Below are 26,504 nucleotides of genomic sequence, written 5' to 3' on the forward strand. Positions count from 1 at the left end.
AGGTCAGGTGCATTAGTCAGGGGCAAATATAGGGTAGGGGAATGTGCCTGAGTGGGTTACTTTTCAGGGGGTCGGTGTGGACTTGTTGGGCCAAAGGGTCGGTTTCCAGGCTGTAGGGATTCTTAAAAAAAAACTGGGAGCTTCAATCAAGATATCCATAAAGATATTGATGTTTTTATTTGGAAGGGTTCAGCATGAAGAGTTACAGGCAGCAGGCAAGAAAGTGTCCCTCAGTGAGAAACCCCTCAGAGCTCGCACAGGCACGTGGGCCAAACTGCCTCGTTCTGCACTGTAACTATTCTACAAACCTGATTCCAATCACCTTTGACACTCACTCCATCACTGACACACACACACAGGCCGCACTGTGCACTATCTACAAGGAGGACTGCTAAAATTCATGAAAAATCCTTCGCCACTGATATGCAAACTTGCGACCCCTGTCATCCAGAAGAACAAGGGTGGCATTTGTATTTTCAGCACCATCTACAGTTTCCCTTCCAAGACACACATCACTCTGACTTGGGACTGTATCGACCATTCTTTCACTGTCACTGGCTGAAATCCTGGAACTTTCTCCCTGATTATATTATGGGTGTCCCTCGACTGCCGTGGTTAAAGAAGCCATGAGGTGGAGGTGCCGGTGTTGGACTGGGGTGGACAAAGTTAAAAAACGCACAACACCAGGTTAGAGTCCAACAGGTTTATTTGGAAACACTAGCTTTCAGAGGATAAAAGCAAATTACTGCGGATGCTGGAATCTGAAACCAAAAGAGAAAATGCTGGAAAATCCCAGCAGGTCTGGCAGCATCCGTAAGGAGAGCAAAGAGCTGACGTTGCGAGTCTAACTGATCACCTGATGAAGGAGCGTCGCTCCGAAAGCGAGTGTGCTTCCAATTAAACCTGTTGGACTATAACCTGGTGGTGTGTGATTTTTAACGCTGTACACCCCAGTCCAACACCGGCATCTCCGAATCGGGATTAAAGTAGATAGGGATTTGACAACTGATTTGGGCACGATGAGCCACAGGATCTCTGTGTGCGCTATAATACTCGATGAAACCTCTGTAATGCTTGCAAAATGCGGCCCACAGAACTGGATATGGCATTTCAGCTGAGACCAAATTAGTGTGCCACACAAATTTATTAGCTTAGATCACTGAATAATATATATATAGTAATCTAATAATTATTAGCGTACACTACTTTAGACAGATTTCAACAAAATTAATAACTTAAACTACTTTATATATATTAAAACACGTAAACCTCACATCCTTTCACTCGACAGGAAACCCGGTGATGGCTGGCACTTGGAGCTCAATCTCAACTCCCACGGCACCACGTGTGAACCCAATCCGCAGAAGTCCAATGAACTGTGAAAAGTCCCATACAATAATAAGATACTGGATCTTATGTCACGTGCTACACTGCCTCCTCGGAGTAGATTTCCCAAGCATTCCTCTGCTGTGCTTGGTAGTCAAAAACGTGTCCCGGCGTTGCTGCAAATCAACCTGTTCTTACGCCAAAAGGCCATCTTCTTGCGAAACTGCCGGTTCTCACTTGCTTTTCCGCTCTCGATCAGTGGCTTATTGCCATGCCCAATGCACCCTGAGCGATCTGGATTGGAGACATCATTTCGTGACCGACACACGACATCCGAAATCCTCAGACCAGATGATCCGACCCTCACACAAACACGGATGAATTGTTCAAAAATGGCAAGCTGATTATACACGTGATCAAGTTTGCAAGCCATTACACAAGTACATTATAGAAGCTGTTAGACCCCCCCCCCCCCACCCCCACAGTCAGATCCCTCAGCAGATCGGATGAGTGAGTGCATCATTTCGCACACTGTTATTTTAAGTTGGAAACCTGAGTGAACCTCTTCCCGCACTCAGGGCAGGCGAACGTTTTTTTCTTTCCAGTGTGACCTCTCTGATGTACACGCGACATGCAAGTCTGAGCTAATCCCTTCCCACAGTCACAGCAGATGAATGGCTTCTCCCCGGTGCGAGTTCTCCAGTGTTCACAGAACTTGGGTGACTCAGTAAATCCCTTCCAACACCCAGGGCAGGTGAAGAGATTTTCTCCACTGTGAGTTCCGTGCTGTGAATGTATGTCGGATAACCAAGTGAATCTCTTCCCGCGGTCAGAGCAGGCGGATGGTTCTTCTCCGGCGTGAGCTCTCCGCTGGTTTCAAGTGAGCTCACGTAACTTGGAAGACTGAGCAAATCCCCTCCCACACTCAGGGCAGGTGAACAGTTTTTCTCCAGTGTGAGTTCTCTGGTGGTTATGCAAGGTGGATGGCTGAGGGAATCCCTGCCCATCATCAGAGCAGTTGAATGGTTTCTCCCAGATACGAATTCTCCAGTGTTCATGTAACTTGGAAGAGTGAGCAAATCCCCTCCCACACTCAGGGCAGGTGAATGGCTTCTCCCCAGTGCGAGGTCTCCAGTGTTCATGTAAGCTAGATGCCTGAGCAAATCCCTTCCCACGTTTGGAGCGGGTGAGTCATTTCTCTCCAGTGTGAATTCGCTGCTGTACATGTAAGGTGGATGACTGAGTGAATCCCAGCCCACTGTCATAGCAGACGAACGTTTCGTACCAGTGTGAGTTCTCTGGTGTTGGTGCAGCTTGAATGACTGAGCAAATCCCTTCCCACACTCAGAGCAGATGAATGGTTTCTCTCTGGTGTGAATTCTCCGATGTGCACGCAAGGTGGACGTCTGAGCGAATCCCCTCCCGCAGTCAGAGCAGATGAATGGTTTCTCCCCGGTGTGAGTTCTCCAGTGCTCACGTAACTTGGAAGACTGAGCAAATCCCTTCCCACACTCGGGGCAGGTGAACGGTTTTTCTTCAGTGTGCGTTCTCTGGTGTTGATGCAAGTTGGACAACTGAGTGAATCGCTTCCCGCACTCAGAGCAAGCGAATGGTTTTTCTCCAGTGTGAAGTCTCTGGTGGTTAAGTAAGGTGGATGACTCAGCGAATCCCTGCCCACAGTAAGAGCAGATGAATGGTCTCTCCCCGGTGTGGGTTCTCCAGTGTTCATGTAAGCTGGATGACTGAGCGAATCCCTTCCCACACTTGGAGCAGGTGAACGGTCTCTCTCCAGTGTGAATTCTCTGGTGGACATTTAAAGTGGATGACTGAGCAAATGCCTTCCCACATTCAGAGCAGACGAACGGTTTCTCCCCAGTGTGAATTCTTTGGTGCTGATGTAACTTGGATGACTGAAGAAATCCCTTCCCACAGTCAGAGCAGGTGAATGGTCTTTCTCCTGTGTGAGCTTTCTGGTGTACATGTAAACTGGTTGAATGAGTGAACCCCTTACCACAGTCAGAGCAGATGAATGATTTCTCCCCAGTGTGAGTTCTCTGGTGCATTTGTAAGCTGGATAAATGAGCAAACCCCTTTTCACACTCGGAGCATTTGAATGGCTTCTCCCCAGTGTGAATTCGCTGGTGTACACGCAAACTGGATGAATGAGCAAATCCCATACCACACTTGATGCAGATGAATGGTTTCTCTCCAGTGTGAGTTCTCTGGTGTATCTGTAAGCTGCACAAACGAGCAAATCCCTTCTCACATTTTGAGCAGGTGAATGGTTTCTCCCCAGTGTGCGTGCGTCGATGCACGTCCAGCCTGGATGGAAATCTGAATCCCTTCCCACACTCCACACATTTACATGGTTTCTCCATGGTGACAGGGTCTTTGTGCCCCTCCATATTGAAGGATCAGTTCAAATCTTATCCAGTCAGGGAACACCTAACCCTATCGCAGGTGCACAGTTTCTCCTCTAAATAGTTTCTTAAAGTCTGTGTGTCTGGTGAAAGCACTGTCCACAGTCAGCTCACTGGAACACTCTCACTCAGGTGTGGCTCGGTGCTCTTCCAGTCGTATTGATGTTTGAAATCCTTCCCCTCAGACAAAACAAACACGTCTCCTTCCACAATCAAATGGGCAGTGATGTTCAACTCCTGATGTTGGTGTCACTGTCAGACCTTGACCTGATGCTTTGTTTTGGGTTTTCTCGATGTGAGCCCTCCTCTTCCAGTCCCTGTGACAGGAGATAACCAAACAGTTCACTGTCAGTGAGGCAGAGAATTCATTAAACAGACAATTCCAGTTTCTGTGGTGTATTTTCCTCTCTTGCCCCCTCCAAATCATAAATCCCCGTCCCCCACACTCTCTCTTCCTCTCTCCCACCCTCATTCCTGGGTGAAATCCCAATAAAATATTGGACAATTATCTCCAACCCATTCTGACTAATGGTTACAGCTGGAGACAAGACCCTGACCCCCACTTGGAAGAAAGCTGCTAAAATGGCGGCCGCGCATGTGCACAGCCGTTCGGGGAGCAAAGCCATGCTGCGCATGTCTGCCCCCGCACCAAAGGGCTGGGTGATTGACGGATAGTCAAGTCCAATAGCGAGGGAGGGGGCGGGCCTGGAGGACCGGAGGGCAGCGCTGGTCCTCCAACCAATCGGAGTCAGTGAAGGGGCGGGACTGGACAGCGGTGCGAAGCATGCGCGTCGCCGGCCTTGGAGCTGGAAGAGCGAGGGTGGGATTTAAAGGGACAAAGGGCGAAACCTTGAGACCGGAACATGCTCTCGCTCCCCAACCCCAAGACCCCAATTAGAAACTGCTTTGACAGCGGGTTAGAAGAGGAGGATTTGTGCACAGCAGCTTCCACCCATAAAAAAATATATTTGGCTCTTTTGAATTTCTATCCTGGACTGACAGTGAGGGGGTTTGCAAATTCCTTTCACAGGGAGTTGGAATGAACAGAGAAATAGGAGCAGGCTTGGGTCATTCATCCTCTCAAGCTATTTTAAAAGATCAAGGCCTCCCTGCCCCAGGCCTCAACTTCACTTTTTTGCCAGTTCCTCATATCCCTCAACACCCTGACATTCAATAATCTATCTAAATCCTCTTTAATTTCTGCCAGTGATCTACCTTCCACAATTCTCTGGGGAGGGAATCCCAGACCTTCCCTTTCCTCTGATAAGTAAATGTCCTCCCCTTTATTCTGTAAATAGTGTATCCTATTTCGAGATGTCCCCACGAGTGGCAATTAAAGCAATGACTGCCTCTTTGGTCTTATTCCGGTCATCAGCAAACTGATGGAAAATGGAATTCATTGAATTATAGATTTCTGAGAGTGTGCAAGTAGACCATTCAGTGCCTCGAGTCCACACCAACCCTCTGAAGAGCATCCCAGCCAGACCAAGCCCCCTTATCTCCCCCTATAATCCCACATTTCCCATGGCGAATCCACCTGGCCTGCACATCCCTGGACCTCCTGGTCAATTTAGCATGGCCAATCCACCTAATCAGCTCAGCTTTGGGAGGAAACTGGAGAACCCAGAGGAAACCCATGAAGACACGGAGAAAATGTGCAAACTCCAACACAGACAGTCCCCTGAGGCTGAAATCCAATCTGCACCTCTGTTGCAGCGAGGCAGCAGTGTCACCCTACTTTTGGCAGTTCTGTGAAGCATGTTTTAGCAATAACCTGCTTACTGGGCTTTCTGTTCAGATTCTACCAAGGCCACTCAGCTGCTGACCTCATGATAGACTTGGTCCAAAACTGGTCGAGGAGTGTGTTGCTGGAAAAGCACAGCCGGTCAGGCAGCATCCGAAGAACAGGAGAATCAACGTTTCAAGCATAAGCTCCTCATCAGGAATGAGGAGGTGGCACAAGGGAGCGGGGAGTTAAATGGGAGGCAATCTTCCTCCAGGAGTCAGGTGGTATTGGTTTGGCGGTGGAGCAGGCCCAGGACCTGCATATCCTGGGAGGTGAATTCTTGAAGTGAGGTGAGAGTGACTCCCCTGAACATCAAGGCTACATGTAACCATGAAGTCAATGGGAATCAGGATGAAAACACTCCACTTGTTCGAGCAATCCCGAATACAAAGGAAGATTGTTGTGGATGCCAGAACTTCCTCACGCTTGTGTCCCCCATCCAACCAACTACAGCTGATACAGCAATGACTTTCTTTCTCAGAGATGGGAGTTCTGTGGTAGTTCGCTTCCCTCCCTTCTCCCCAAAGTCTGTCCACTGTCTAAAATTGGGAGTACAGAAGAATACTCCCTGATCGCACAGATGACAGCTGCACCATCCGCATTCCCGAAACTCAACTGCATACAGAACAAAGGAGCCCAGTTAATTGATACTTCAATTTGGAAGTTTCAATCAAGGTATTCATAAAGAAAACGAGACAGTTATTTGAAAAGCAAAGTGCAAAGTTACGGGTAGTGGGCAGGAAAATAGCACTCAGTGAGACTCTCAGAGCTCACACAGGCACGTTGTCTCCTTCTGCACTGTAACAATTCTGTAAATCTGATTCTAACCACCACCTTTGATATTCACTCTAACACTGACACACACAGGCCGCACTTTGGCAGTCCTTCTTCTAGACAGTCCACAATTGACCAACAATCCTTCTCCTGCATCTTATAAAACTGTGACCTCTGCCATCTAGAAGGACAAGCTGGCATTTTCATTGGAGTACCACCATCTAGAGGTTCCTCTTCAAGCCACATGCCATCCTGACTAAGAGCTGTGTGGACTGTTACTTCGCTGTCATAGACTCAACGAGGTCTACGACATGCAAGCAGGCCCTTCGGCCCAACTTATGCATGTCACCCAGTTTTCACAATTAAACTAATCCCATTTGCCTGCATTTGATCCGTATCCCTCCGTTCCTATCCCATCCATGTACCCACCTAAACGTTTCTTGAATGACAAAATTGTACTCGCTTCCACCATTACGTCTGGCAGTCCATTCCAACACTCACCACTCTCTGTGTGGAAAAATAATCCCCTTTCATATCTTTCCCCTCTCACCTTAAACTTATGCCCTCTAGTTTTAAACTCCATTACCATGGGGAAAAGCTATGGAGAGCAAAGAAGAATACAGCAGAGAAACAAACCCTCTAAGCTTGCTCTGTTGCATTTTGCCCTTCCATACTAAAGCTGTCTTCACTTACAGGATCTGTTTCCCTCTATTCCCTTCCTATTCGTATTTTCATCCAGGTGCTTCTTGAATGCTGCAATTGTGTCCACCACCTCCTCTGGTAGTGCATTCCAAACACTCACCTTTGTGTTAAAAAAAAAGTGCCTCGCACACCTCTTTTAAGCTTCCTGCATTTTTAAAGTTTCCGCCACGCACCTTGAGCCTGAGTCCCCTAGTAATTGACCCCTCCAACCTGGGAACAAAAAGCCTCATAATTTCCACTCTGAAGCATAGTGTGGTGACCAGAACTGTACGCAATATTCCAAATGTGGCCGAACTAAAAGTTCTAGAACGCTGCAGCATAACCTGTCCGTCTTTATACTCAGTGCCCCTTCCAATTAAGGCAAACATGCCATGGGCTTTTCCTGCACTACCACCTTCAGTGATCTGTGGGTCTGCACACCCAGATCCCTCTGCATGTCAATACGCCGAAGGGTTCTGCCATTCACTGTACAATTTCCACCTGTATTTGACCATCCAAAATGTATCACTTCACATTTGTCCGGATTAAGCTCCAGCTGCCATTTTTCTGCCCATGCCTCTAACTGATCTATAACCTGCTGTATCCTCTGACAATCCTCCTCACTATCCGTAACTCCAACGATCTTTGTGTCATCCGCAAACTTGCTAATTAGACCAGTTAGGAGTTGGGGTGTCTTATTGCAGCTGTACAAAATGTTGGTGAAGCCACGTTTGGAGTACTGTGGCAATTGTGGTCACCCTACTATAGAAAGGAACTTCTTAAACAAGAAAGAGTGCAGAGAAGATTTACCGAGACTGGAAGATTTCAATTATAAGGAGAGTTTGGGTTTTCTTCCCTGGTGTGTCGGAAACTTTGTTGAGATCTTTAAAATCATGAGAGGCAGACATAATGTCGCTCGCTAAGGTAGATAACCAAGAGAAAGTGAGGACTACAGCTGCTAGAGATCAGAGTCGTGTCCCCTTTTGGCCCTCCTGATGTCTCTCTCAAGTCTAATCTGACACCTTCTGAACTCCTCAAGGAATTCACTTGATCCCAAATGCCTTTCTCTTGACCAGGGCCTCAATAACTCCAGCAACCAAGGTTCCCTACTGATGCCAGCCTCACACTTCACTCTAACAGGAACATGCTGGCCCGAAACACTCATTAACTCATTTTTGAAAGCCTCCCACCGACCAGACATCCTTTTGGCTGCAAATAGCATCTCCCAATCAAAGTCAGAGTCATAGAGTCCTACAGCACGGAGACAGGCCCGTTGTCCCAAACTGGTCCATGCAGACCATAATGTCCGTTAACACTAACCTAAATTCCCTGCACCTGGTCCATATCCTTCTAAACCTTTCCTATCTATGTATTTGTCCAAATGCCTTTTAAATGTTGGTAATGTACCCACCTCAACCACTCCTGCTGGCAGCTCATTCCATATGTGTACTACCCTCAGTGTAAAAATGTTGCCCCTCAGGTTCCCTTCAATTCTTTCCATTCTCTAACCTTAAACTGACACCCACTAGTCCTCAATTCCCCAACCCTGGGAAAAAGGTTGAGTGCATTCACCCTTTCCATGCCTCTCGTGATCTTATACGCCTCTATAGCATCCCCCCTCAGTCTCCTACGATCTAAAGAATAAAATCCTAACGTGTCCAACCTTTCCCTATTACTCAGACCATTGAGTCCAGGCAACATGCTTGTAAATTTCGTCTGCACTCTTTCCAGTTTAATAACATCCTTCCTATAGCAAGGTGATCAAAACTGTACACACTACTCCAACTGCGGCCTCACCAACATGCTGTATAACTGCAACATAACTTCCCAACTTCTATACTCAGTGCCCTGACTGATGAAAGCCAGTGTACCCAAAGCCTTCTTCACTGCCCTGTCTACCTGTGACTCCACTTTCAGAGAACTGTCCACCTGAACTCCAAGATCCTTCTGTTCCACTACACTCCTTAAGACGCTACCATTCACCATGAAACTCCTACCTTGACATAACTTTTCAAAACACAAGACCTCATACTTATCTATATTAAACTCCATTTGCCAGTTTTTGGCTCACTTACCCGGCTGATCAAGGTCCAGCTGCAATTTCTCACAACCTTCCTCACTGCCCACATTACCATGTATTTTAGTGTCATCGATAAACTTACTCATCATGCCTTGTACATTCACATCTAAATCATTGATATAGATGATGAACAGTAATGGACCCAGCACTGACCCCTGAGGCACTCCACTAGTCACAGGCCTCTAGTCCAAGAAGCATCCTTTCACTATTCCCATCTGCTTCCTACTGTCAAGCCGACTGTGTATCCAATTCACCAGCTCGCCTTGGATTCCATGTGATATAACCTTCCAGAGCAGCCTACCATGTGGAACCTTCTCAAAAGGCCTTACTGAAAGCCATATTGACTACATCTATCACCCTGCCTTCGTCAACCTTCCTGGTCACTTCATCAAACAACTCGAACAAATTTGTGAGGCATGATCACCCACACACAAAGCCATGCTGACTGCTCCTAATCAAACCCTGTCTTTCCAAATGCATGTACATCTTATCTCTCAGAATCTGCTCAAGTAATTTACCACCATAGACGTTAAGTTTACTGGTCTATAGTTCCCAGAATTTTCTTTGCAGTCCTCCTTGAACAATGGCACAACATTCATAGAGTCACAAAGGTGTAGAAGCATGGAAACAGACCCTTCGGTCCAACCCGTCCATGCCGACCAGATATCCCAACCCAATCTAGTCCCACCTGCCAGCACCCAGCCCATATCCCTCCAAACCCTTCCTATTCATAAACTCATCCAAATGCCTTTTAAGTGTTGCAATTGTACCAGCCTCCACCACTTCCTCTGGCAGCTCATTCCATACACGTACCACCCTCTGTGGGAAAAAGTTGCCCCTTAGGTCTCTTTTATATCTTTCCCCTCTCACCCTAACCCGATGCCCTCTAGTTCTGGACTCCCCCACCCCAGGGAAAATACTTTGTCTATTCATCCTTTCCATGCTACTCATGATCTTATAAGCCTCTATAAGGTTACCCCTCAGCCTCTGACGCTCCAGGGAAAACAGCCCCAGCCTGTTCAGCCTCTCCCTATAGCTCAGATCTACCCTGCAGTCTTCCAGGACCTCACCCATGGCTAATGATGATGCAGAAATATCAGCCAGGGCCCCTGCAATTTCTTTCTCTTGCCACTTGCAGTGTTCTTGGCTAGATCTGGTCAGGACCAGGAGGTTTATCCACCTTAATACATTCTAATACATCCACACCTCCTTGACTGCAATATGGACTGTCCCCAAGATATCACCACTAACCTCCCCAAGTCCCCAGGTCACACTCCCCCACCATCACGCTCACTCCCCACACACACACCCCCACTGTCAGACTCACACCCCCTGCACTCTCCCCCACCATCACGCTCACTCCCCCCACATATACCCCCACTGTCAGACTCACACCCCCTGCACTCTCCCCCATCACGCTCACTCCCCCACTGTCAGACTCACACCCCTGCACTCTCCCCCACCATCACGCTCACTCCCCCACTGTCAGACTCACACCCCTGCACACTCCCCCACACACACCCCCACTGTCAGACTCACTCCCCCACTGTCAGACTCACTCCCCCACTGTCACACACACTCCCCCATTGTCACACACACTTCCCCACACATTCCTCCACCACACAAACCCCCATGGAAAACACAGAGAAGAAATATTCATTGATGACATCACCCATCTCCTGCGGTTCTACACATATATGTCCACTTTGATCCTTGAGGGGCCCTATTCTCTCCCTAGTTATTCTTTCTTCTTTAATAAATGTAAGAACCTCTTTGGATTCATCCTAATCTTCTCAACCAAGGCTGTCTCATGTCCCCCCTTTTGCCCTCCTGATTTCCAGTAAACTCCTGTATCCCTTATATACCTCCAGGGATTCCCTTGATCTCAGCTGCCTGTACCTGAGCCACATCTCCTCCTTCTGGCCAAAGCCTCAATATCCCTTGTCATCCAGGGTTCCTGATTCCTGTCAACCTTGCCTCTCACCCCCACAGGGACACATAGACCTTGAACTCTAGCTATCTCACTTTTAAAGGCCTCCCACTTGCCGGAGGTCCCTTTGCCTGCAAACAGACTACTTCAAACTATGAAGAGAGGCTCAATATAGCTCTGGCCTTTTCTTTGAAGCAGAGAAGATGGAGAAGGGACCAGCCCTTGACCTTGTCCAACAGGTAGGAGACTTTTGCTCCCCATATGGATGAGAAAAGGGCTGTGGGGAGGATGAGCCAGCTGACGAACGGCACCATGGCGCAGAAGGCCATTCAAGGCTGAGGAGCTAAAAGACAAATAGTTGTTATAGGGATTCTCTAACTAGGGGACAGATAGTAGCCTTTATGAGCCAGATTGGGAGTCCCGCATGGTGTGTTGCCTGCCCAGTGCCAGGATGTAGGACATCTCCGACCAGCTCGAAAGGATATTGGAGCGGGAGGGAGAGGATCCAGTTGTTGTGGTCCACGTTGGCGCTAACAACATCGGCAAGGCTAGGAAGGAGGATCTGTTTGGGGATTATCAAGCGCGAGGAACAAAATCGAAGAACAGGCCCTCGAGGGTCATAATCTCTGGATTACTGCCTGAGCCATGTGTTAATTGGCATAGGGAACAGAGAATAAGGGAAGGAAACACGTGGCGAAGAGATTGGTGTGGGAAGGAGGGATTCCGTTCCATGGGACATTGGCATCAGTTTTGGAACTGGAGAGATCTGTACCGATGGGACAGCCTCCACCTGAACCGATCTGGAACCAGTGTTCTGGAGAAAAGGATCAATAGGGTGGTCACTAGGACTTTAAACTTGTGAGTTGGTGGGAAGGGAAAGGGAAAGCAACAGGGAGTATGGAGTCAAGTAGAAAGTAAGCAGCAGGTTAGCATGTGAGCAGAGCTAAAGTTCTAGGCAGACTAGAAATAAAACAAAAAAGGAATAATTACTTAGGACATACTACTGGAGGTGATGGAAATCATGAGGATAAGAAAATTAGCGTTAAGGTGCTTTACCTGAATGCTCATAGTATTCGTAACAAAGTAGATGAATTAACAGCAGCAATCATTGTGAATGATTATGATGTGGTAGGCATCACAGAGATGTGGTTGCAGGGGGTTCAGGACTGGCAGTTAAACATCCAAGAATTATCAAAAAGACAGGGAGGTGGGCAGAGGGGGCAGGGTTGCCTTGTTAGCTAAGAATGAAATTAAATCTATGGCACTGAATGACATGGAGTCAGATGATGTGGAGTCCGTCTGGGTGGAGTTGAGGAACCACAAAGACGAAAACCCATAATGGGAGTTACGTACAGACCTCCCAGCAGTGGCCAGGACTGGGGTGCAAAATGTACCAGGAAATAGATGGGTCATGTCAGAAAGGCGAGGGCTGAAAATGTGTTGCTGGAAAAGCGCAGCAGGTCAGGCGGCATCCAAGGAGCAGGAGAATCGATGTTTCGGGCATGAGCCCTTCTTCAGGCTCATGCCCGAAACATCGATTCTCCTGCTCCTTGGATGCTGCCTGACCTGCTGCGCTTTTCCAGCAACACACTTTCAGCTCTGATCTCCAGCATCTGCAGTCCTCACTTTCTCTCAGAAAGGCAAGGTCACGGTGATCCTGGGGGACTTCAATATGCAAATTGACTAAGTGAGTAATGTTGCCGGTGGATCCAAAGAAAGGGAATTCATGGAATGCTTACAGGATGGCTTTTTGGAACAGCTTGTGATGGAACCCACAAGGGAGCAGGCTATTCTGGACTTCGTGCTATGTAATGAGCCAGACTTAATAAAAGATCTTAAAGTAAGGGAACACTTAGGAAGCAGCGATCATAATATGGTAGAGTTCAGTCTGCAGTTTGAAAGAGAGAAGGCAAAATTGGATGTAATGATGTTACAGTTAAATAAGGGTAATTACAGGGGCGTGAAGATTGGGAAGACTACAAAAACAAAGAGGATAACAAAGAGAGAAATAAGGAAGGAGAGGATTAAATATGAAGGTAAACTAACCAGTAATATTAGAAATGATCGTAAAAGTTTCTTTCGATACATAAGAAACGAACGAGAGGCAAAAGTAGAAATTGATGCAGGAAGGCTAGTGATGGGAGATAAGGAAATAGCTGAAGAACTTAACAAGTACTTTGTGTCAGTTTTCACAGTGGAAGACATGAGTGATATCCCAACAATTCAGGAGAGTTAAGGGGCAAAGTTGAGTATGGTAGCCATTACAAAAGAGAAAGTACTAGAAAAGCTAAAAGCTCTAAAAATTGATAAATCTCCAGACTTCGATGGGCTACATCCTAGAGTTTTGTGGGAGGTGACTGAGGAAATAATAGAGGTGTTGGTTCTGATCTTTTAAAAATTACTGGAGTCAGGGAAAGTCCCAGATGATTGGAAAATTGCTGTTGTAACCCCCTTGTCCAAGAAAGGTTCAAGACAAAAGATGGAAAATTATAGGCCGATTAGCCTAACCTCAGTTGTAGTTAAAATTCTCGAATCCATCGTTGAGGATGAGATTTCTAAATTCTTGGAAATGTACGGTCAGATTAGAACAAGTCAGCATGGATTCAGGAAGGGAAGGTCGAGCCTGACAAACCTGTTCGAATTCTTTGAAGAGGTAACAATTAGGTTAGACCAGGGAAACCTTTAATAAGGTTTCCAAAACGCCTTTAATAAGGTGCCTCATGGGAGGCTGCTGAGTAAGGTGAGGGCCCATGGTGTTTGAGGTGAGCTATTGGCATGGACGGAGGATTGGCTGTCTGTCAGAAGGCAGAGAGTTGGGATAAAAGGTTCTTTTTCAGAATGGCAGCTGGTGGCAAGTGGTGTCCCACAGGGTTCAGTGTTGGGGCTGCAGCTGTTCACTTTATATATTAATGATCTGGGTGAAAGGACTGGGGGCATTCTGGCAAAGTTCACCGATGATACGAAGTTAGGTGGACAGGCAGGTAGTTCTGAGGAGGTGGGGAGGCTGCAGAAAGATTCAGACAGTTTAGGAGAATGGTCCAGGAAATGAGCAAAATTGCATTTTGGAAAATTCAGGCATGAATTATTTTCTAAACGGTGAGAAAATTCATAAAGCCAATGTACAAAGGGATCTGGGAGTGCTAGTCCAGGATTCTCTAAAGATTGACTTGCAGCTTGAGTCCGTGGTTAAGATAGCGAATGTAATGTTGTCATTTATCTCAAGAGGGTTGGAATATAAAAGCAGCGCCGTGCTTCTGAGACTTTATAGAGCTCTAGTTCGGCTCCATTTAGAATACAGTGTCCAATTTTGGGCCCCACACCTCAGGAAGGACATACTGGCACTGCAGCGTGTCCAGCGGGGATTCACACGGATGATCCCTGGAATGGTAGGCCTAACATACAATGAACAGCTGAGGATCCTGGGATTGTATTCATCGGCGTTTCGAAGGTTGAGGGGAGATCTAATAGAAACTTCCAAAATAATGCATGGCTTAGAAAGGGTGGACGCTGGGAGGTTATTTCCATCAGCCGGGGAGACTAGGACTCGTGGGGCACAGCCTTAGAATTAGAGGAGGTCAATTTAAAACAGAAATGAGGAGACATTTCGTCAGCCAGAGAGCGGTGGGCCTGTGGAATTCATTGCCACGGAGCGCAGTGGAGGCGGGGATGTTAAACATCTTCAAGGCAGAGAGTGATAAGTTCTTGAACTCGCAAGGAATTAAGGGCTATGGGGAGAGTGTAGGTAAGTGGAGTTGAAATGCCCATCAGCTATGATTAAATGGCCTTACTTCCACTCCCATGTCTTATGGACTGAGATCTACAACATTATGAGAGGCAGAGATAGGTTTGATAGGAAGAAACTTTTCCCTTTTAATAACAGGATCAACTAAGGGACACAGATTTTAAAAAAAGCTATTCAGAGGGGCTTTGAGGAGGAATTGTTTCAGCCAGAGGGTGGTAGGTGTCTGACACTCACTGCGTAAAGGCAGTATTGATAGAAATACTTAGGGAATTGCTTGAAGTGGCTTGGGAGACAATGCTGCAGACCGAGTGCTGGGAAACAGGAATCAGAATCATAGAATCCCCACAGTTTGGAAACAGGCCATTTGGCCCAACAAGTTCACACTGACACTCCAAAGAGTAACAAACTCAGACCCATTCTTCCTGCCCTATGATTCTACATTTACCCCTGACTAATGCACCTAACCTACACATCCCTGAACACAACGGGCAACACATCACTCAAATCCGCACATCTTTGGACTGTGGGAGGAAACCCGAGCACCTGGAGGAAACCCACGCAGACACAGGGCGAGGATGTGCAAACACAGACAGTCGCCCAAGGCTGGAATCGAACTCGGGTCCCTAGCGCTGTGAGGTTAGCAGTGCTAACCATTGAGCTACCATGCCGATTAGGGAGCTACGTGATGATCGTTTCGGGCACGATGAGCCAAAGAGTCTCTTTTTGTGCTGCAATAAGCGATGACCCTCTCTAATGCTTCAAGTACTTCCGAAACGTGTCCCCCCAGAACTGGGTATGACATGTCTGCCGAGACCAAACTAGTGCGTCACAGAAATCTATTAGCTTTGGTCACTTAATATATATAAAGTAATCTAATTATTATGAACTTACGCCACTTTAGATAGATTTCAACAAAAGTAATAACTTAAACTACTTTAGATATATCCAAACAAGGGAGTCTCACGTCGTTTCACCTTCGAGATGGTTGGCACTTGGAGCTCAATCTCAACTTCCATGGCACTGCTTGTGAACCCAGTCCAATGGTGAAGTCGAAACAAAATGGGAGAAGTCCCCAGTGTTAATATACTTGATTTTGCATTATTTTAATGTTAACGTCGATCTCTCGGTCTCTGCACTTTCTCTGCATCCCGTTCTCCTTCCCCCTGATGCGCTTATGTATGGTATGATCTGTCTAAATAGTATGCAAAACAATGCTTTTCGTTGTATCTCGGTCCATGTGACAGAAATAACAAACCAAATTCAATCAAACATGCTCAACTGCCTCTTGAGTACTTCTTTCATGCATTCCTCTGTGCTTGGTGGTCAGAAACAAGTCTCTGTTGTTGCAAATGAGGCTGTTCTCACACCAAGGCCACCTCTATGCGAAACAGCCAGTTTCCACTTGCTTTTCATCAATAGCTTATTGCCATGTCCAATTAACCCTTAATGATCTGTTCTGGAGATATCACTTTATGATCTATACATTACTTTCCACTCTCTGTGATCTTCAAACCAGATAATCAGAACCTTACATAAGTAGGTCCATCCTGTTCAATAATGACAAGCTAATTATACACGTGATGAAGTTTGCAAACCTTTGTGTGTTAGGTTTTTTTACTCTTGAGATTCTTACACCCTTGATGCAACTACAACACACCAACGTCTGTGAACAGGCAACCAAATTTATTAAGCACAGTACAATACAAGCTTTCTGGAGGAGCCTTTAGCACACACCTCACACAGCTTACGGGGTCGAAAAAATCTCTCTCTGAACAAAGGGAATAGTCTTTGCTTTCTACAAAACTCTCAACATCATAGTCAGTACTGCCCGCAAGACAACCCTCAGCCATCCCGTCATAGCCAAATGCCCCTCCAGATACAATACAGCGAACACCCCACCTCCAGAAACAATGTAATGCAAATCATCCCTTAATGGTCAAATCTGTTGCAAAGTGTTTGACTTTTGTAACTGGACGGGAGTAGTCAGATTCCAACTGTAATGTTCTTATTGATTTCTGGATGAAAATGTAGATCATCCCTGAATGACAAGGAAATGGCTGTGTAAACCTCCCACATTCCAGCTTTAAGCCAAAGTCACACCACCTTAACCCCACGGCATTCAATTTCTTGCAGGTCAGTTGAGCAAATTAGCTCTTTAATACTTCATTCCCTCCTTTTATCATTCCATGATAACCATCTTGATGGGGGAAATGAGAAAGGCACTACCAATTTATTGATAAGAATCCTACAGCCAGGACTTAAGCAAGTTGTTGACACGCAACATACAACGATTATAACAACAAAAATCACTAGCCCAACGGATTCCCAGGATCCTCCCACGAGGAAAAAAGTTCACCAGTAAAGTTCTTAAATCCAGCGACCACTCCACTCCCCTCCAAGTCGAGTGGAAATGAGCCAGTTCTCCAAAATCTCCTTCAAACTGAAAACAAAATCCAATCTGTCCTTGTGCATCACTCCATGGAGAAATCTGAATTGGTGGATAAGGGCAATGCTTCACAAAACTGACGAGACTTCCATCCTTGTGGAGATGCTTCAGATGGAGGATACTAGCGCATCTGAGTGGGTGGTGCAGCAGCTGCAGCGGCAGTAGGCTCAGTGAACGCAGCATTCTTTGCTGCTTCTGCTCCCGTTGTGCTATCAAATGTAACAAGGTTAACTGGCTGCTGTGATGTTAGTGAACCATCATATCCCTTAAATAGTCAGAAGAGAAGGTAACGCTCACGTGGTTTGATGTCCATAGGAAGAGCACTGACAAAACGCATACCAACCTCCTCTTCACTGTTGCTAGCTTCTTCACTTTCCATGCTCATGGCTGGGGGAGCTGATTGAATCCGTTGGATCAGGTTGTGGAGGGCCAGGCGGTGGTCTGAAGGTGTGCTTTATCTGCGAATGAGGAAACTCTAGAGACGATGTTAGCTCCTGAGAAGCATCTTTGCATTTCCTCTCTCATTCCTTCCTTGCCAAGGTGGTTATCAGTAGGAAGACAGTCACACATTTTACTGCACTAAATTGTGTCTGCCTATTTGAACATCCTTTGAATTCTTGAAGAATGTTACTCTGTTCACGATTTTATGACATTATCAAGTTTTATACAATCCATAGACTTGCACATTGTACTGCCTAAACAATTCAGTCAATTATAAAACAACAATCAATGGTCCTAAAATCAAACCCTCAGGAACCTCCTTCGGGTTATTCAAAGATTATGTTCCTTTAACAAGTTAATATTTGGCGGACGTGAAAACGGTCAGGAAAAGTTATTTTAAAAATCTGGAACAGCAAGAAAACGGCAAAATGTTTCCTGCGCTTTAACCATTTAAGAGGCAGTTTCAGTTCAGATTGAAATCTCAAATGTTCATGGGAAACACAATGCAGAATATATTAAAATATGTCCTCCAAATGAAACTTTCCAAATAGAACAGTCGGGATGACAGTGGAAACTTTGGTAGAGATCAACGTTCTTTGAATTTGCAATAGGAAGGGGGCCAATGAAGTCTTAACAATAATTGGACGAATTTAAACAGCTCAGCCTCTAAAGTCTTCACAAAACATCAAACTAAAACTGCACTCGTGTTTTTTTTTAGTGAACACTCTGCATTAAAAAACACAGCAGCAAAGATATTTTAATACAATACTCTCATCTGGCTAAAGCATGACCACTGACACAATAGTTTCTTTTTTGAAACAGGCACTGTAAAATTTCAAACAAATCAGAGGCTCAAGGCACTCTGTATTAAGGTTCCAAGTTTGATAAGGACCTAATGTTGCACAATTTCAATGTAAAAACAAACCGGGCAGATTACATAGCGCACAAAACACACTGAATTGAGATCCTGATTCAAACAAGGCAAAATAGTCACTGAAAAGGATTTTCGGAACCGGTATTTTCACAAACCACAATATTTAAATATCAAACACTCACATCATGGCACAACTTACGCTGAAACGCCCTTTTTTGACCCAAGTATTAGTCCAACCTTAATGTCAGCGTTTCTCGTTTTTGTTTTGAACAGCCTTTGGTCAGAGTTCTTCTCATTTTAATACGGGGGGGGGGGAAACGCGCACATTTGAGAACCCCTCTCAGTTCACCTGGAGACGATCCGTGAAATGGAAAATGAGCAGTCAAAAAGATGGAGGAGGTGGCCCCCCCAAAAGATCTACATCAGAGTTGGACAAAAATAGATCAGACCTGCCTACTCCATGTCAACCCCCACGGCACACAGGAACAAAAACCCAAGCATTGGTCCACGATTCCCAAAGCTCCACGGACCCCACAGCGCCTGGTGCGCAATAGGATCACTGACACATCCTCAGCTCGGCAGAAACCGGACCGAGGAACGCCACCCCATTGCCGGACGAGACCGTGAAGGAAAGACAGACCAGTTGTTGCCTCACGATGAAATCACACCCACAAAAAGAGATCAGCCTCGCAGCGGACCACGTGGCGCTGTAGTCCAAGCCACTCCTGCTTCCCCAGAAGGTGGACTCGCAGCACGGAGTTCAAAGCACAAAAACCCAGACAAAGCTTCCCTGGCAGTCAATGCCCTTTACTGTCGGGACCCGAGGGGACCGGCTCCACTTTCTCCCCCTTTTCCCGGTGACGCCATGTCGTCCTAAAAGTACTTCTCAGGGGAGGTGTGGGGGATAAAGTCAACAATTTTAAGAAGTACCAAATTGTTTATTTTTTTTGATTTGCTCTGGACCCTCAAATCTCGCCACTAGAGGACTCCAACCCCTTTTCGCCACCCACCCCCCCTCAAAGGACTCCAACTCCTTTTTAACTCTGGGACCCTAACACCAATTCGACCCTAGGACTCTAACCCAGATTTAACTGTTCTGAAAACCCTGGTAAAACCCAGCTTCGCAGAAATCGACTTGTTGGTGCGTAAATGTGACAGTGACCTCAAAGATTCCATCACAACCACGTCCCAGAGGATGAGGGGTCGTCTGAGTGGTCAATTTAGCGAGAAAGAACGAGCAAGAGAGAGAGAGAGCGAGAGAAAGAGAGAGAGCGAGAGCGAGAGAGAAACAGCGAGAGAGCGCGAGATGACGAGAGATAGAGCGAGAGCGAGAGCAAGAGAGAGAGATAGCGAGAGCATAAGAAAGCGAGAAAGAACGAGCGAGAGAGAGAATGAGACAAAGCAAGAGTGAGAGAGAGCGCGAGCGCGAGCGAGAGAGAGCGCGAGCGCGAGCGAGAGATCAAGGTGAAGCTTACCTTGTGGGCCCATCCGTCTCATGCAACCAACACTCAGACAATCGCTTATTCAGTCCACTTGGAAGGTCCTTGTATGTTGGAATCCCTTTTCCCGAGGTTTTGTACATGAGATGCCAGTCGCACACACCAACTTCTGCAAACAGTTAAAGTTTACAAAAGCCTGTACAAGCTAAGTGACCCCTCTTTGACTCTCTTCGCAGGCGTACAAAGGTCAAGTCAAAGTGAGGCCCCAAACAAAGAAAACACATCCCCGTTTATTCAGGTCAGTTGGCAACGCAACAGATGTTCTGGCCATGCCCCCATAGTCACATGCCTCTTAAGACAAACCCCAGTCACTCACACTCTCACGTTACCCCAGATACAATGGCAGGATGAGATCATCCTCAGAGATAATGCAAATGCTAATGGCCTAATCCTGGGGAATCGTTACACAGACAATTTCTTGACTCAACGATTCCCCAAGACAATGCAGGTGCGACATACCTCTGCCCAGAAAGCATTTCAATGATAGTTTAACTTGACAATAGCAGTAGCAGCAAATGACTGTCTAATTGGAGTGGGAGTCATTAGCCTTGCTTCATGACTGTCGTCCCCACTCAAAGACAGTACAGTTTAACACTTTAATATTACATTAATGTCCAGAGAGATAGTACAATTTAATTTTTTAACATTGCATTGTGATCTCCTTATGTGTTTGTTCCTCAGTCTTCTGCAGACTATTGGAAGGGGCTATAGTAGAATACTATCAAAGTGATGTCATGGACCACGGCAGACACCCTCAAAATCTGTTAAGGAGGTCGCCTTGACCCTTACTTTTTAGTGTAAAGGCAGATGTGAAGTGGGTGTTCCAGGTGTGATGCAGCTGGTCAAACCAGTCGGCTTTAAGCAAAACAGAACTGATTTCAACACGACCGTTGAAACACGACCAAAAGAAAACAGAATTTAGAATTACCTAAGTATTGGAAAACTGAACTGACCCGAAACTGCAACTTAACTAAGGAACTGTTCGGATCCAGTAATATCCCATAAATACACCCCTTAGCAAAAAGGGAGGACACGTTTCGGAAGTACGCGAAGCATTAGAGAGGGTCATCGTGTATTAAAGCACGCAAAGAGACTCTTTGGCTCATCGTACCCAAAACAATCATCAAGTACTCTCTGATCGACACAGCGGCTCAGTGGTTAGCACCGCTGCCTCACAGCGCCAGGGACTCTGGTTCGATTCCAGCCTCAGGCGACTGTCCGTGTAGTATTTGCACATTCTCTCCCTGTGTCTGGGTTTCCTCCAATTGCTCCGGTTTCCTCCCACAATCCAAAGATGTGCAGGTCTGGGGGGGGATTGGGCCGTGCTAAATTGCCTATAGTGTTCAGGGATGTGTAGATTAGATGAATTAGTCAGGGGTAAATGTAGAGTAATAGGGTAGGGGGAATTGGTCTGGGTGGGTTACTCTTTGGAGGGTAAGTGTGGACTTGTTGGGCCAAATGGCCTGATTCCACACTGGAGGGATTCTCTGATTCTGATCCCATTTCCCAGCACTCGGTCTGCAGCATTCTTACAGGCAGGAGGGAACAACATCCAAAGAGACTGCAGAGGGAAAGTCAGTCAGGAATCATTTGCTGAACCTGGCAACCTTCCTGGACTCCAGCATCTTGTGACTGCTAAACCAAACTGGGAGAACGGGCCATTCCCCTCCCCTGCCAAACTACCGCTCTTCCCAGATCCCTCAGCACCTCTGCCTCGATGACCTCTCTTCAAAGGAGACCCAACGTCAAAACAATCTTGTTACAAAGACAGCAGCACCACACCCTTTTTATTTCTCAGTTCGATCAATATAGACTCAGTGGACGAACCCTTCAGTGTCTTCTCTCAGTAATGCCACAATGGTCTCCATAATCAAAATGCAGTTCCTCCTCCTCTCTTACTTCCCCTTCTATCCTTGCTGTAATATCTGTAACCCAGAACACTGAGCCACCAATCCTGTCCCTCCCTCAGCCATGTTTCTGTAATAGCAATAATATCCCAGTCCCACATATCCATTCATGCCTCAAGTTCAATTGTCTTACCTGGCAGGCCTTTTGCGTTGTTTAAGCCAGTTTCCTTTGCTTCCTGTCTCGGTCCTGCCTGCCCTGTCTCAGACTAGGATGACCAACACGGCCTTCACTATTTAACTTACTCTCAAAAACTTCTCAACAGTCCTCGACCTTCTCTTCATTCGAGTTTAGAAGGTTATGGGGAGATCTAATAGAAACTTACAAGATGGCTTAGAAAGGGTGGACGCTGGGAATTTGTTTCCGTCAAGGGGGTTTATTAAGACCCGTGAGTACAGCCTTAGAATTAGAGGGGGTCAATTTAAATCAGAAATGAGGAGACATTTCTTCAGCCAGAGAGTGGTGGGCCTGTGGAATTCATTGCCACAGAGCACAGTGGAGGCTGGGACGTTAAATGTCTTCAAGGCAGAGAGCGATAAATTCTTGAACTCGCAAGGGATTAAGGGCTACGGGGAGAGTGCGGGTAAGTGGCGTTGAAATGCCCATCAGCCATGATTGAATGGCGGAGTGGACTCAATGGGCCGAACGGCCTTACTTTCACTCCTATATCTTATGGTCTGAGGTCTCCCTATTGCTTTGAATATCACCCCACTGCCAAACTAGTTTAAACCCTCCCAAGTGGCTCGAGCAAACAGCCATGACTATACTCGTGAGACTGCGGAGGAGATTCACTAAGATATTCCTGGGATGCAGCAGTATAACTATGAAGAGAGGCTCAATAAGTTCTGGTGCTTCCTTTGAAGCAGAGAAGATCGAGAAGGGACCTGACTGAGAGCTACAAAATTATGAGAGGCAGAGATAGGTATGATAGGAAGCAACTTCTCCCTTTTAAGGACAGGATCAACAACAAGGTAACGTAGATCCACAAAACAAAAAGAGCAGGATATTCAGAGGGGATTCGAGGAGAAATACTTTCAGCCAGAGGGTGGCAGGTGTCTGTCACTCACTGCGTAGACGCAGGATTTAGCACAACATTTTAAGAAATATTTAGATGATTACTTGAAGTAGCATGGGAGACAATGCTGCGGACCAAATACTGGGAAATGGGATCAGAATCACAAAATCCCTACAGCGTGGAAATAGGCCATTTGGCCCAACAAGACTACACTGACCCTCCGAAGACTAACGCACTCAGACCAATTCCCCCTACCCCCTATTACCCTACATTTACCCCTGACTAATGCACCTAACCTACACATCTCTCAACACAATGGGCAACACGTCACGCTAACCTGCACATCTTTGGATTGTGGGAGGAAACCGGAGCACCCGGAGGAAATCCACGCAGACACGGAGAGAGGATGTGCAAACTCCACACAGACGGTCGCCCAAGGCTGGAATCGAACCCGGTTCCCTGGCGCTGTGAGGCCAACCACTGAGCCACCGTGCCGATGAGGGAGCTACTTGATGATTCTTTTGGGCACGATGAGCCAAAGAGCCTCTTTTCGTGCTGTAATAAGCGATGACCCTCTCTAATGCTTCGCCTACTTCTGAAACGTGTCCCCCCAGAACTGGGTATGACATACCCACTGAGACCAAACTAGTGCATCACAGAAATCTATTAGCTTTGGTCACTTAATATATATAAAGTAATCTAATCATTGTTAACTTACAACACTTTAGATAGATTTCAACAAAAATTAATAACTTAAACTACTTTAGATATATCCAAGCAAGGGAGTCTTATATCCTGTCACCCTTGAGAACCCTGGAGATGACTGGCACATGGAGCTCAATCTCAACTTCCATGGCACCGCTTGTGAAACCAGTCCGATGGTGGCATCGAAAGAACTGGGAAAAGTCCCCAGTGTTAATAACTGACTTGATTTTATGTTATTTTAATTTTAATGTTGGTCTGTCCGTCTCTGCACCATCTCTGCAGCTGTAACACTACAGTCTGCATCCTGTTCTCTTTGCCCCTAATATACTTACGAATGGTATGATCTGCCTGAATAGTACGCAAAACAATGCATTTCGGTGTCCGTGTGACAAAATCAACAAACCAAGTTGAATCAAATATGCTGAGTTGCCTCTTCTGAGTACTCCTCCCAAGCATTCCTCTGTGCTTGGTGGCCAAAAACATGTCTCACCGTTGCTTCAAACCAGCCTATTCTTACGCTGAGGCCTTCTTCTTCCAAAACCAGCAGTTTTCACTTGCCTTTCCATTCTCCCTCAGTGGCTTATTGCCATGTCCAATCAACCCTTAATGATCTGGATTGGAGATATCTTTTTGTGATCAATACACTACATTCCACTGTCTGCAATCTTCAAACCAGAAGATGAGAACCTTACGTAAGCAGGTACGTCCTGTTCAATAATGGCAAGCTAAATATACACACGATAAAGTATATTGTACAAGCCGTTCGACCCCCTTTCAGTCACTCAGGAACGTGCTCATCCCTCAGCAGATCGGATGACTGAGTGCATCATTTCGCACACCTTTTCCGGTGTTGATACAAGCTGGAAACCTGAGTGAATCTCTTCCTGCACTTGGGGCAGGTGAATGGCCTTTCTCCAGTGTGAGTTCTCTGATGCACGTGCAAGGTGGACGTCTGAGCAAATCCCTTCCCGCAGTCAGGGCAGATGAACGGTCTCTCTCCAGTGTGAGTTCTCCTGTGTTCACAGAACTTGGAAGAGTGAGCAAATCTCCTCCCGCAGTCAGAACAGGTGAACGGGCTTCTGCCGGTGTGAGTACCCCGGTGTGATTGGTAGTTGGTTAACCAAGAGAATCTCCTTTCACAGTCAGGGCAGGCGAACGGTTTTTTCTCAGTGTGAGCTTTCTGGTGCTTATGTAAGGTGGATGACTCAGCGAATCCCCGGCCACATTCAGAGCACATGAATGGATTCTCCCTGGTGTGAATTCTCTGGTGTTGTTGTAACCTGAATGACTGAGTGAATCCCTTCCCACAATCAGAGCAGGTGAATGGTTTCTCCCCAATGTGAACCTTCTTGTGTGTACGTAAACCAGATGGATGAGCAAATCGCTTACCACACTTGGGGCAGATGAATGACTTCTCCCCGGTGTGAGCCCTCTGGTGTACCTGGAAGCTGGACAAATGAGCAAATTTCTTTTCACACTTGGAACATGTGAATGGCTTCTCCCCAGTATGTATTCGCTGATGCACATGTAAACTGGATGAATAAGCAAATCCCATACCACACGTGTCACAGACGTACGATTTCACCCCAGAGTGAGTTCTCCGGTGGATACATAAACCGGACAGACTAGGATATCCCTTGTTACACGTGGAGCAGATGAATGGCCTCTCCCCAGTGGTTTTGCGCTGATGACCATCCATCTTGGATGGACCTCTGAATCCCTTCCCACACTTCACACTTTTACGTGGCTTCCCCATGGTCTACAGGGCCTTTGAGTCCCTCCAAACTGAAGGAGCAGTTGAATCCTTGTCCAGACAGAGAGTTCCTCCCTGCTGTCAACATGCAATTTTTTTTTCTCAGCCTGCGTGACTGGTTAAAGCTCTTTCCACCGTCATTTCACTCGAACACCCTCACTCAGGTGCGTTTGTGCGTTTCCAGTCACGCTGATGTTTGAAATCTACACCCTCAGAGACAAAAGAGACAAACGTTCCCCCTTCCACAATCGGAGGCCGGTGATGCTCAGCTCCTGATGGATGCAGCGACTCTGTCAGACCTGATGTTTTGTTTGGGTTTCCTTGATGTTTGCCCTCCTCTTCTAGTCCCTGTGACAGGAGATGACCAAACAGTTCACTGTCAGTGAGGCAGAGAATTCATTAAACAGACAATTCCAGTTTCTGTGGAATATCCTCTTCTCTTGATCCCTGCAAGTTACAGATCCTCCCACCCTCTCTCTCTCTCCCTCCCTCCCTCCCTCCCTCCCATCCTCCTTCTTGGGCTAAAATCCCCCAGAGATATTGTCCAACTATCTCCAGCTCATTCTACTGGAGACACAACAACTGACCCAACTGTTCAGGTAAACAAGGAAATGGCGGCTGCGCATGCGCCCAGTCGTTCAGGTAGCAACTCCGCGCTGCGCATGCCCGCGCGCCTCGCCGACCTGGACGATTGACGGAAGGCGCAGGCCAATCGGAGGAGAAGGGGGGGCGGTGCTGGAGGAGAGGGGGCGGTGCTGGAGGACCGCTCGGCGGGGGGGGTGGGGGGGGGGGCGGGGTCAGTCCGCCAACCAATGGGAGAGAATGAAGGGGCGGGCCTAGAGGAGCAATGACGTGAGGAGCCGGTGTCGGACTGGGGTGCACTCAGAGTCACGCAGCACCAGGTTATAGTCCCAACAGGTTTGTTTGGAAGCACTAGCTTTCGGTGCACTGCTGCTTGTTGTGGAACCATACCCTGAGACACAGGATTTATAGCAAAAGGATTCCAGTGTCAGGGGGGATGTGATACAGTAAACAATCTTAGATTAAAAGGAAGCAGCAGCCTCCCCCGAAAGCTAGTGCTCTCTACTGATGTTAATCCAGCTCCCTCGCACTGTCACTCAGTCACC

At 46.8% G+C, this 26,504-nt stretch overlaps 1 protein-coding gene across 3 annotated transcripts; it reads right to left on the reverse strand.

The window, feature by feature from the left end:
• Positions 1–255: 255 nt before the first annotated feature.
• Positions 256–25,983, reverse strand: LOC140460997 (uncharacterized). Of its 3 annotated transcripts, none has more exons than XM_072555755.1 (3): positions 24,115–24,443; positions 19,976–20,108; positions 256–4,063 (listed from the first exon to the last, which is right to left on the reverse strand). In XM_072555755.1, the coding sequence occupies exon 3, from the start codon at positions 3,729–3,731 to the stop codon at positions 1,971–1,973; it is 1,761 nt and encodes a 586-aa protein (XP_072411856.1). In that variant the 5' UTR covers positions 3,732–4,063; positions 19,976–20,108; positions 24,115–24,443; the 3' UTR covers positions 256–1,970. The 3 variants fall into 3 exon arrangements, with proteins under 3 accessions (XP_072411856.1, XP_072411855.1, XP_072411858.1); XM_072555754.1 differs by having other exon boundaries at positions 23,957–24,443; XM_072555757.1 differs by lacking the exons at positions 19,976–20,108; positions 24,115–24,443 and adding an exon at positions 24,562–25,983 and having other exon boundaries at positions 256–3,557.
• Positions 25,984–26,504: the final 521 nt, after the last annotated feature.

Source organism: Chiloscyllium punctatum, chromosome 36, assembly GCF_047496795.1.
Source record: "Chiloscyllium punctatum isolate Juve2018m chromosome 36, sChiPun1.3, whole genome shotgun sequence".
Classification (NCBI taxonomy): Eukaryota; Metazoa; Chordata; class Chondrichthyes; order Orectolobiformes; family Hemiscylliidae; genus Chiloscyllium; species Chiloscyllium punctatum.